Raw genomic sequence first — 12,762 nt, forward strand, 5'->3', positions numbered from 1 at the left:
AGCGCGTCAGTCTTGAATTTCTGCGCGGGGGGTTCGACTCCCAAGTGACGCGAATTTATGTGAAGCTTAAAAAGTCCTAATTCTCATGCATATGGAATACTTATTCACTAAAGCTTATGGAATTATATTTTTGTGCTTATTTCGAACTTGAACCCATATTTTCAAGGCCGTGCTGGCACCACATCTATGGGGGTAAAATGCATGATGATAGACCGGCGAATTTGAACCCCGGTCGCTGGCGTTCGGGTCTTATACTAATCCACTACGCTACAGCCGCTACCTCTCAGAGGTCGAAAACATTCTATACATTTCTTAGGGTGTATTTAAAGTGAATTCCCTAAATTATAGAATAAGGCAGGATGGACGTTGCTTATGCTTTTTTAAATCATCATTCTATTTGGATTAATGGCGAACAATTCTGCATTTGGCATAGTTATTTTACAGACAATATGCAGAATCTTTTCACTTAGGCCGCGGCTACACCAGACGCGGACATTTTGCTTTGCGGACGCGGTATGAACGCAGCAGAATTCGAAACCGTTGAAAGCAATGAGAGTGGCTACACCAGACGCTGAAACTGAACGTAGCCTACCGCGCCGACATTTCCGCGTGGAAAATTAAGACATAGACTGGTTTCTATTTTTATTATTTTCCGCGAGGTTTGCGTGGGCCTTTTAACATAGAGTATGGTAATAAATCAATGAAATGTAATGAAAACCATTATATATTTTGCTGTGAATAATGAGGGAATCAATAAATCTGATTATTTCCCAAAACCCTCGAGAGCTGTTACTATGGAGATTTAACGTTTTTAACGATTAAAACATTACTTTTCTGTTTGAAGACGACAGTGTATAAGATAGATAGTATAGGCCTACGTAGACACTGTAAGTATATAGATAGCAAGTAGGCCTAGATAGTTGATAGTTCAAGAATGGATGATTATTTATTAATTCATGAAGTTGAAAAACGAGTAGGCCTACAGCTTTACGACCACAGTGACCTGAAATATAAGGATAAACGTCAAAGAGATGCCGGATGGAGAGCTGTTTCGGAGGCAGTTGGCATAACTGGTGAGTAACTTCTATACTATACTTCTATAGCCTACTATAAGCAGCTATTGAACTGGACCATAGTAATACAGAGATCAAAAAAGATAAAGGAGCCATTTTTAACGCGTCCAGTGTAGCCGGTTAATTTAAAATTTCCGCTTGGTGAACGTTCTATTTCCGCACGAGTGAATTTCCGCGTCTGGTGTAGCCGTAGCGTTATACTCATATAGACTGCTTGATCTATCGTAAAGGTGAGAAAAATGACGCAAAAAACGCCCCTTTCACGTGAACGCGCACTGAACCTAAAGCGGAAAATCTGGTTCTACTAATTGAATCTAAAGTGAGCTTCGTGGTACCATTTAACTCTGATTGCGAGTTGCGGCTCTGTCGAGCCAGGTTTTCCCAAGAAAGCCTGGCTATGTTCAGCGAGCTTCGTGGTATAGGGCACTGATGTGCCAACAGGTGTGGATGCTCTCCTGCCATGAAGCAAAACAAACAGTAACATGGTTAATTCTGTCATTCGAAAAAAAGATGGATCAATCTCCCCAAATGAAAAAAAAAAAAGATTAAGTAAAAGAGTACTTAATCAAAAAAAAATGGTGGGTGGGAGTAAATATAACAAATAATTAAATCAACACACTTTAGAAGATGTCCAACATTATTGACCCTTTACCAAAAAATAATAATAATGGTGAAATGGTAGACATTTCTAAATGGACGTAAGGAAAATCAAAACACAATGTTTGAGAAAACCACATTGACACAGGGGGGGATTATAAAACTCAAAACCTTATTATTCCTGGCCACAAGTCCCCTCCCCCCCAAGATACACAGTTAAGACGTCAGTTACAGTCGGTGGGTATAGACTCTTGTCAGGGGCGCCGTGACCGATTAACACGGGTGTCGCTCATAACACTGAGCATGGGTCTGCACCATTTTATGTAGCAAGGCACAGGTCATAGACTGAACTAGTAAAGATAAGTCTACCACCACCCTCCATACCCTGAGATATAAAAGTAGCTCACCCTAAATCAGTGTACGGGTGACACCTGTGTTTATCCTACAATGGCGTCTCCGGGGAAAAAGGTCTATTGTCAGCCATAATAGCTCACGCACCAAACACACATTCAAAACACGCAAACACACATATCGATAACTATGTGGGAGGGGTTAAAAAGCGAGCGTCTCCGCCCTGGGGGAGGAGTCAATAGATTTGCAGGTGAGGGGAGGTCGCGCCGTCCCTCCACTTGTACACCTTCTCTGTGATCACAGTGCGGCACAGCGGGCAGCTCTTCTCCCGGTTGAACCACAGCGCGATGCACTCGTCACAGAACACATGCTGCAACACACGCACACACACACACAGACACGCACACACACAGCGTAAGGGAAAAAAAAGTGGTTTTTATTGTCCATAATTGCCTGATTAATTCTGCTAAATCATTTCTTAAATATATTTTGCATTAAGTGGAGTGTTACTCCAAGAGGGTTAAGCATGGAGATATTACTCATAATGTCATACTCGACTAGTAATGAACATGGTAGTCTTTTTGTAGAGCCAATCTTTCTAACTTTTAAACTGCATTTGGCCGCACACCTAGAAACGTCCGTATGGTCATCATAATGCATGCTCTCAAAAATAAAAAGGAAATATTTAGCTTTAAATTATTAGTGCCAAAAATTTGGCACTATCTTTTGCCCAAATAAAATCAGTTTGGCCATGAACAGGTAATAGTTACACCCCTTACCTGGCAGACCAGTGAGCGAGGGTCCCGGTACTCTCCCTGGCAGATGGGACACACATCTCCCGCCTCGCTACACTGACTCCTGCTGGCCGGCATCCCCGTATGCTGACGCAACAGAACGGCACAATAAAGAGCATCGTTACAATCCTGCTCGCCTCTGATTGGCTAACTCACATTAATCCCTAGTGAGCGAAGTATATCCATTTTAATAATTCACGGTCTGCATGTTTCTGGTGAAACAAATACAAAATATAAGCAAAGAGAAAACACTTTAAAAGGTTGAATCAAGACTAATACCAATATGATTGTATACAGCATGGGGTTTGAGAAATGAACCCCAAGCAGAACCACGCCTAGTATAGTCGGCTCCAATAGAAGTCGGTTCTCAAATGTACCTCGCCCTTGGAGAATATCCTCACAGTCTTGGTGATGGCCGTCCGCTGGCTGTACAATCCTAAAAGCTGCAAAAACGACAAAACCAAACCACTGTAAATCCATACATGGGGAAACTATGTTCTCAAGCACCAATGAACAGGCAGAAAGCTTCAGGCGGGCTGGTAAAGATCCAACAGCAGTAGCGGCGGTGGGGGTCACCTTCATTATGAGGTAAACCAGGGCCAGCAGGACCCCCAGGGTGAGGCCTGTGTTGCCGTCCACCTCCTGGTAGGTGACCAGGTAGCGGAACCACGGGGGCACCGGGGCCAGGGCCTGGTAAATCTGGCCTAGCTCCTCTGTTAGCATCAGCCAACGGCCCTGGAGGAACACCACGGCAGATTAGCACAACACGGTTCACATGGCGCTAACAGAGAACACAGGGGCTACGTTCCAGAACGACGTCCGATACCCTGCTTTGGGTGGGCTCGTGGACTTGAGCCTGGAGGAGACGAGTATGAGCAGCTAGTGGTTGAGCAGAGGAAAAGAAGCAGTTTGGAATGATCCCGCTGAGCTGCTTTGGTGTTGTTAAAGGCAAGCCTTCCGATGCGCTTTAAAATAATGCATTAATGAATAGCTAAGTCAACATGAACACCTTTAGTAAACATGACTACCTTTAGAAAATGATGACTGAAAGTTAACTGTTCATTTTATCTTAGTAAATACTAAATACTCATTTACTAATTTGAACACCTGTTTCATTAATATAGCCTTAATGTAAAGTGCTTCCAATGTGTACAGAGTGGCCCCTTACAGGATCAACACCACCACCCTTGTCTTCTGCGTTATGTTTTTCGTAGTTCCATTGTTCATGTCCTTTTTTGTGTTTTAATCATCAGTGACTCATGAGCACTGATCAAATAATAGTCAACTCTTTACTTTGATCAACAAGGTGCCACTTGGATTGTTTGCCTTGATTGATGGTGTGTGAGTTTTGAGCCTGACTCTACCTGGCTTCTGAAGGAAAGCAGCGAGGAGGGTGGCAGCAGAATAAGGCACTTGGTTCCCATCATAAGGAACTTGATGATGAAGTTGGTGACACCGACGGTCCATAGCACCTCCCAGAACCCCAAGGGCTCGATGCTGGGGACCAGGAAGATGAGGCTGGATGCATGGAGAAATCCATTGGTGTCAATTTAGGATCAGGCTTTCAGAAAGTCCTGTTTAAACCAACCAACGACGTCTCATTGTTTTACAATCGAGATATGCAAAATGACAATGATATATAATCATTCTACTGTACATATAATACGTTTTCCCTTCCTCTATTTTGCTGATTATATTAATCATAATTCAAAGATATGCTGCCAATAAAAGACAAATGGGCAATGAGGAGTTTGCATTCAGCCTAGCTGTGTAAATATAGTCATGTCCATTTCTCGTCTGGTTGGAGATAAGAAGACGAGCTTCCTACCAGTAGTGAAGGCTCTCTGGGAGGAAGGTGTAGTACAGGAGGGAGGTGGACAAGGTCATGAACAACAGAAGCCATAAGCACTGCAGCTTGGAGTGACGATCCTGCAAAGGACACCAGAGCCACTACAGTGAATGATCCATACACAAGACACAGCTTTTAAAAGTCATGAGGTGTTCTTATGCTATTGGCTACTCACCTGAAGAAAGACCTGGGTTTGAAGGCTTTTATTCACATACAGAAAGGTCATGAAGAGGCCAACGCCTACTGCCAAACCTGTAACACGTAGAGGAGAACCTTTGAGACAACCATCTTTTTGTTTTTGAGCGCAGCTTAAGGGATGCAGCTTTTTTTGGGGGGGTAAGATCTTACCCAGAGCATGTTGTATGACCAACTTGGAACCGAGGATGACGAGAAAAGGAAGACTCTTTTGGATCCAGTGGTAGAGGTAGCGGAGCTCCGAGAAGGAGGAGCTGGTTTCTCCCGAGTCCATGTCGGGCTCCGCAGACTCGGGCTCATGTGTATGCGGGGGGTGCTGGGCCCTGCTGTGTCCATGTGAATGGGAGTGACTGTGGGAGCTGGCTCTGGACCTCCGAGATGAGGCACCCCCTGCACTGGTCTCCCCGGAGTCGCCGGTCATGTGTACCCGCACCTCTCCGCTCTCGGCAAGGGCCGGAGCTCCGGTGGGGGTCTGTGTTTTGGTCAGATGTTCTTGTTGCAGATTTAGGGACAAACCGTTTCCTGCGTGGGCATCTCGCTCGTCGGAATTGGGCTGCATCACCGTCTGGGACTCCTTCAGTTTTGATGCTCTTCTACTTTCACATCTTTGTAGAAAAACATGACAAAGAAGAAAGTGAAACTTAAATCTATAGATGACTGTACAATACATATCTCCTCTGGGTCAGCATTACTTTAGCAGTATGTACGTAGCTTCAGCTAAACATCTGTATAATTTATGTCACCAATATTATTAGGTGAAGGAAATCCTTCACGTCCATTGTTTGTGGTCGGATATCTTTATCAATGCATGTTTTTTGTCAGTGCAACGTATTTAAGCTAAACAATAATATTGTGACACAGGTGACGATGGCGGGTTATTGTTTACAATGCAATATGATTAGCATTAAACACTGTAATAAAAGCCAGACATGCGGTCAGTTTATCAGGTCGTCAGTAAAAACAGTTAGATCGGCCAGATCTATGCGAGTCTGTGCAGGCTTGTTTACTAGTTATGCTAGCTAACCTTACAGCTGTTCAGTATTTGCGTTATAAAAGCTTAGCGTTACCCGTCATATTGAACCCGGAGTTTCATTGTAAGCCGGTGAACGCCATCTCATGAACAGTATACATCCAGAAATGAAATAAAAGGAAAATAAAGAAAAAGCAAACGATCTTGATGCTTTCTAAGCCATTGGCTAATCGGACAGTGGGACCGTAACGTAAATACAGGCAAGCAAGAGCCAAAGCGGATGTCGTAAATGTCTTGCTCTTGTGCAGTTCAGTGTTGAGTGTAGCAGCACTGCCCTCTAGTGCATTGTTTCGGAAATGCAAGAAAGCCACTGACGGGGCAAAGTAACCCTTTTTTATAAAATTCTAATGAATACAAATCAACTTCAAGCTCAGTCATGTCTTAAGGAACTGTCTCCACTGTCTCCTCCACTGTGTCCTTCACTGTCTCCTCCACTCTGTCCTCTACTGTCTCCTCCACTCTCTTCTCCACTGTGTCCTTCACTGTCTCCTCCACTGTCTCCTTCACTCTCTTCTCCACTGTCTTCTCCACTGTGTCCTTCACTGTCTCCTCCACTGTGTCCACCACTGTGTCCTCCACTGTCTTCTCCACTGTCTCCTCCACTGTCTTCTCAACACTGTCTTATCCTCCTCAACTCTGTGGTTCTGTACGGTATAGGAATATTATGAATGTCTAACCTACTGGTAAAAATAAGGTTATAATCCGGAACTAATGGTGTCTGCCAGCAATTCGGCGAGAGCTTATGGTGAAATTTTTATGGGAAATATGAAATGTTAAAATGTTGATTAGAAAGGCATTAAAAGAGCAGCTACTGCGACAGAAGATATAATTCCCCCTCACATCCTTAATCACATCCTTATTCCCAAAAGCTTGCATATTGCGTTACATTTGACAACTCGAGCCCATACAACCTAATCAACAGTAGCTTATCCGTTTCATTCATCAATAATTGGATCTATTCAAGAAATTCAAATTAAGAAAGTAATGGTAGTCGTGCAACGCAGCGACTTTTTGTGAAAGCATTGCACAGGGAAGGACAGCCGTCAACGGCTTCCCTCATAAGCTCACACCGGGATCCCTGCTACAGCCCTGTAATTAAGTGCTTCGAGAAAGCCTTGTTTTGCTTCGTATTAGAAACCATTTTGACCTGAACGAACGCTGTGGCTGCAATCGTTTGACTACGCAATGCTTCTGTTCGGCAATTGCCATGTCTGTCAATGGCACTAGCTCATTTTCCATTAGGAGTAACATTTAACACTGGAATTTACACGTCAATATCATTCAAAATATACCCATTATACTGTAAAAGGAATTAATTATGCAAGCTTGATTCCCCTTTAGGGTTATTGTCTCAGTTTAGCATTTCTTTGCAGTCCCATAAGCATAACAATTTGTATTTTTCAGTAAGGGAAGGCCAGTTGTGGTTGAGAGCAAAAAAAACAAATTGACAGTGAGACAGACCCATAAAACAGTATTCATTAAAATTGCATGTACAGACATTGCCTTTTTTTTTTTTTTTTTTCCTTGTATGTAATAATGAAGAAGTCCAAATAGTCACAGCAATCTAATATCAGGTAGGGTTGAATTGTGTTCAATGCACTAGAGAGGTCTACTGGTGAAATCTTTTTGGACCAGATGAAGAAGCAGCAGGACACCAACATAAACATAAATACATGCCAATAGGTGGACATGCATGCACACATTCTTAGCAGGGGGTGGATCCAATCCCTAACCCGTGGTTAATGTCATCATTCGAGCTAGCCAGCACCACTATGAGTGCCTCTATTTCGTTGGAAGGGGAACGTGAGAGGAGAGGAGTATCTCCACGCAATAGTGATAGGTGAAACGTAGCTGTTAGGTTAGATGATGATGATGATGATTTCCATAGGTTGTGGTGGGGTTGCAAGGTAGGATTGCTCATGTTGTGTTAGTTTAATGTCATCTTTTGTTGCACCCAATTAACACTCTCAAGTCTATCATTGCTCTCCAATAAACCCTTTTTTTTTTATAATGCAGAGTGGTCAAGACATGGTAATGACTTTCTCATTCCCTAGTTGAAAGTGAGTTTTACAGCTTCTCATTTGTTTAATCTGAACTGACCTGCACTACTTATGACTCAACTCTCCTTTATTGCATTTAATCTCCATTTAATCTCCTTTTGATCTGCTGGGCGTTAAGAGCTTCTTGAAGCCTTGGTCCACTGATAGTATAAAATAGAGTTAATGCTACACACTGATAGTATAATAGTATAATGGATGTATTGATTGGTTTATTGTGCAGCTATTTCACCAAAAACTAAAACATTGTGAATTCAGTAGATCCTAATTTGCAAATGGAACTATTACTCTGAGAAAATGTAACCTTTGGCTCTAAAAATAATACTGTTACTGGCAATAGATGTGTTCTTCCATGTTCTTTCATTAAGAAAGTTACTATAATTATGTCTTTGAAGGGGATTCATGTGGCCTCAATCCATCATATCAAATTAGAAATAATTGCAGCCTGAGTCACCAGCACACTTTTGAAATCCTATATAATTGTCTCCCATCAGATTGAGACCTTGATGATCACACTAAGTTCGTAGCTGGCAAAAACGCATTCCAATGAACACTGGGCATTCTTGTGTTTTCATATTTCATAACCACTCCAATCACAGCTTTTCCGAGCTTTCTTCTGAAGCACATGGAGAGGTGTGAAATAATGAGCCTACAAAATAAGTTCTCCACTCCTGCCTGCGGAGACCCAGGTCACAGAGCAGTTCCTTTTTATTTGTTCTCTTCAGTCAGTTCTCTTCAGTGGCTATCAAACACCTACATGATAGGAGTCTGGGAAGGATCCCAACACGAGTCAGGGAACTGTTACTGCATATAAGAACAACACACAAACACACAAAACCCTCTATACAAACACACAAAACCCTATATTAATCCTCTCCACCAAACTAAAACAGCCCAGGGCATATGGGCCGAATGGATGTGGGGGTTTGAGGCGTCCACGGAGGTCCCTACTTCCCAACAAGGTAAACAGAAGCTAATAGTGAATGTCATTACAAATAGAGGACCATTAAACCCAAATTGAAGAAACAACATTTGGGCCAATTTGAAAAACTTGTTACCATACTGTGCCTTTCTATTAGCATTTATCCGATTTCTGTGTTGGAAATACTAGCGAAAGGAATGAATAACGAGGGATGTAGAGGCAACTAAATCAATCTGCGATGCACATAATTTGGTATGAATTCCAATTATGTGGCTCAAGAGAAAATGGTTATAATTCCTGCTCACTTGCTGTGAAATAACCATGAACGGATATTCTACCCTTGGCTTTAAAGTAACGTGCAAAATGCTGAAGTTAATTTCAACATATAAATAACATTGGTACCGTGTTCGCATAGCTTACGTCCCCAGGCCTGTTCAAATAGGCCTAGGCCTATGTGATTCATCACTTTCAAATTGTATAAATATTCTCCCTCTTCATCCCACGAGCTATTGCTGCTGGAAATCTACTTCTGTTCTCCCCCCCTTTTTTTTTATATACAATTGTATTCAATTACAGTCAACGTATCGAGCTTAAAGCGACTGTGATTGTAATCGCGTTGTGTTTATTTTCCTCCAGGAGGAAAGCCAACCTGATCACACATGTAGCACCTGCTCGTTCATTCCGCTGGTGTATGCTCCCGCTGTAACGCGGCTCACTGCCAGGCAGCGCAGCCGCTCTGCCTGCTCGCCAGCCTGCGCTCGCTGCTCCAGGTCACCGCAGATATCATACCTCCCGCTGTTTAATGAATAGAGACAACCACAGCGGACAAAGTTTAACTGCCACGTCCGATCTTCCTCTAGTTCTCCCCTCGTAATGGACGAGGCGTACGACTGTGTTTGCACTCTGCTGGGCCCCGTTCTTTTATCCTATTTGTGGAAGCGTTGGAATTATAGCCTGTTAAGGAAGCTCAAGAAGTAAAAATGGTGTGTGTGTGTGTGTGTGTGTGTGTGTGTGTGTGTGTGTGTGTGTGTGTGTGTGTGTGTGTGTGTGTGTGTGTGTGTGTGTGTGTGTGTGTGTGTGTGTGTGTGTGTGTGTGTGTGGCAAACTAATGTTACTGGACTGCATTCAGAAGTCAGGACCATGGGTATAAGGCCAGGACCCAATAGCGTAGCAAATGATGTTGTAAGATACCAAAAACAATGTCAATCCTGTCTTGGTCATTTCTGTTGCATTCAAACGCTGTACTTGTACATCCATTGAGCACAGGGAAACATTGACCTCATATTGTTACTCTTATGTTTAAACTCACTTTCATATACATGTCATTAAGGAGCAGGGAGGGGGGGTATCTTGCTCGATAGAGGCCTGCAGGTACACAGGCTGCAGACATTGGGGGATCCAACCTAGTGCTATCCGAGCCAGCCACTTGATTACACTGCCCTCCTCCGACAGTGATGGTAGCATATAACCGCTGAAACAGCCTGATTCCCTCACCACCACCCTGAGCGCTCTTGGAAACGGTCAGAATAGGAATAGGAAGCCCTGTGACTTCTTCCTTCTTAAAGAGGAGGCCTGGTGGTTCGGGCCTTCCCGGTGAAAGCAGGTTCATTTACTGTTGTAGCTGCCCGTTCCCGTCCGTTCCCTCCCGTTCCCTCCCGTTCCTGCCTGTTCCCGTCCGTTCCCGCCCCCCCCCCACTATGGCTGGTAATTATGTCATTACACTATAGAATTGTCAGTGGAGTCATTTTGGAGCCGCTTCTGCTCCAGTCAAGGTATCCTGAGTGGCGTCCTGCAGGGTAGGGGAGGGGGCAGGAGGGACGGAGGTCAACTTGAAAGAAAAACTTGCAATCTGTCAGAGAAGAATAGAGTATTAGCTGACATTGGCAGACAACGGGAGCTGTGACCTGACATGCTCCCTCTCATCGTTTCGCTCTCTCCCATCCCGGCAGCCTCACCTCACTCTTGGGAGCATGGCTGGCAGATCCTCTGGATGCTTTCTACAGTTCACTGGACCTCTATGGGGGTTAGGGGGGGAGGGGGGGGGGGGGGTCTGTGTTGTGGATTTTTTGTATGTGTGAGTGTAGCATTTTTTGGCCAATCCATAGTTACTTAAAACCATTTCCAAATGTTTACATTCAGTATATCATTGGTTCTGCTACTTCACTAGAAGTACGCTGTGCTATATTAACAATTGCATATATTTGCGTCTCTACATATATATATCTATTTAGAGTGAGTGTACGATTAGGGAGCCTGAACCCTGAGAATGGCCCACTCTGAATCGCATTACAGTTAATAGCATCTCAAAATATCCCAGCGAAACGCATGAATAAATCAAATCCAAAGAAATGGATAGAAAAAAAAAAAGCACATCATATGTTCATAAGTGTTCATTAGCTCAAGTAGAGACCAGCTCCTTCTTAATCATGCGTGGGGCTAATTGCACCCCACCTGCATCCAATTAGATCTTAATTGGATTAGAGCTTAATCCCTTGTTTGGGTTCTGCTGAGCAGCGCATTACATAGAAAACAGTACAACCTTGAGGAATATTCTCAAGAATAAACCAGCAGACCGAAACAGATTAAGTAAACGGATAAAGAAGATACATTATAACGCCTATACTTCAATGAAGGCGCAGGGTAGTAGCATCAATCCTTGCATTTTATGGGCAAAATACCAAGCAATAAAAAACTGAAAAGGGCCTAAATCAAAGGCCATATATTCATAATCATTTAGCTATTATGGTCTCGTCACTGCATAAACCGCTTACACTTTACAAATATGCTACATTAATGAACCATTCATGAGCATTTGCTAATGCTGTAATAAGCATTTTTACATCCTTATTATCTAACACTAATGAGACCATTAGTTAACTTTTTATTATTTGTTAGTTATTTGTTAGTTCAATCCTATTACTGCCTTTACTAACGGTAATTAATTTGGCCTCATTGTCAAGGGTTACAGATTAAACTTTACCCCTTCCCACTAAGTTTTTCATCTCAGTTTCGGCTCTGTGTTTTTAAGTGTGGGGGAATTCCCTAACATGTTGGAGTTGTGCATGTTTCTCTCTCTCTCCTTCGCAGTATTTCTGTGTCTTGCTTCCCCAGAACGCCTTGTTCCTTCGGTTTGTGCTGACCTTGGTCTGGCTTAGAGATAAATCAAGGTGCTTTCCATTGTGGATTCATAAACATGGATACAGACTGTAGTTTGACGTATTTTGATCAGATAATAATCCAGAATAATTTCCTTATCCAGTTGTTTAAAACGCTTATTTTGTAATATAACTCTTCCAAAAATATTAACCTGTTACAGGGGTAGGCCTGGATGCACTCCATTAGTTCCCATTTCTTCCAGCAGGTGTCATGTAAGGACTTAAAATGAGAAGAAGCAATAAACATAGACGATGTTAATTGAAAGGACCATAGATGCGATTTTTAACAACAATAAATTAACGATGAAATACGAACATTAAGGGGATAATCCCCCCAAAAAACACGGTTTAAATCCAACTGATCGATATAGGATTAGCAGCTTTAATCAGGCGATGCCAAGTCAAAACATCAGGCCTGAAAAGCACACCAGATTCACGGCTATTTGCAACAGCAGTCCTCACCACCAAGTTGATAAGTGGTAGACAGGGACCTCTAACGTCAGTGTTTATTTGGCGCCCTACTCCCCGGCCAATTTGTCACAATGCCGACAGCGTGGCCCTTCTGATTTGTGTTCCTTTTTACTTAATGGATGAGCCTCCTCCTCTTCTTAGGGGCCTAGGGAAATAAACTGCCTCACTGGCGACCCCCCACTCGTCATCAAGAGAGAGAGAGAGAGAGAGAGAGAGAGAGAGAGAGAGAGAGAGAGAGAGAGAGAGAGAGAGAGAGAGAGAGAGAGAG

The 12,762-nt window shown here is 43.1% G+C and overlaps 1 protein-coding gene across 1 annotated transcript; it reads right to left on the minus strand.

Moving 5' to 3' along the window:
- Positions 1–1,533: 1,533 nt before the first annotated feature.
- On the minus strand, positions 1,534–6,123 carry rnft1 (ring finger protein, transmembrane 1). The gene is made up of 9 exons (XM_030361891.1): positions 5,927–6,123; positions 5,013–5,464; positions 4,840–4,916; positions 4,644–4,744; positions 4,180–4,333; positions 3,392–3,550; positions 3,193–3,258; positions 2,801–2,902; positions 1,534–2,391 (listed from the first exon to the last, which is right to left on the minus strand). The coding sequence occupies exons 1-9, from the start codon at positions 5,950–5,952 to the stop codon at positions 2,257–2,259; spliced, it is 1,272 nt and encodes a 423-aa protein (XP_030217751.1). The 5' UTR covers positions 5,953–6,123; the 3' UTR covers positions 1,534–2,256.
- Between the last annotated feature and the right edge of the window lie 6,639 nt (positions 6,124–12,762).

The sequence above is a fragment of the Gadus morhua genome, chromosome 7 (assembly GCF_902167405.1).
Source record: "Gadus morhua chromosome 7, gadMor3.0, whole genome shotgun sequence".
Lineage (NCBI taxonomy): Eukaryota > Metazoa > Chordata > Actinopteri > Gadiformes > Gadidae > Gadus > Gadus morhua.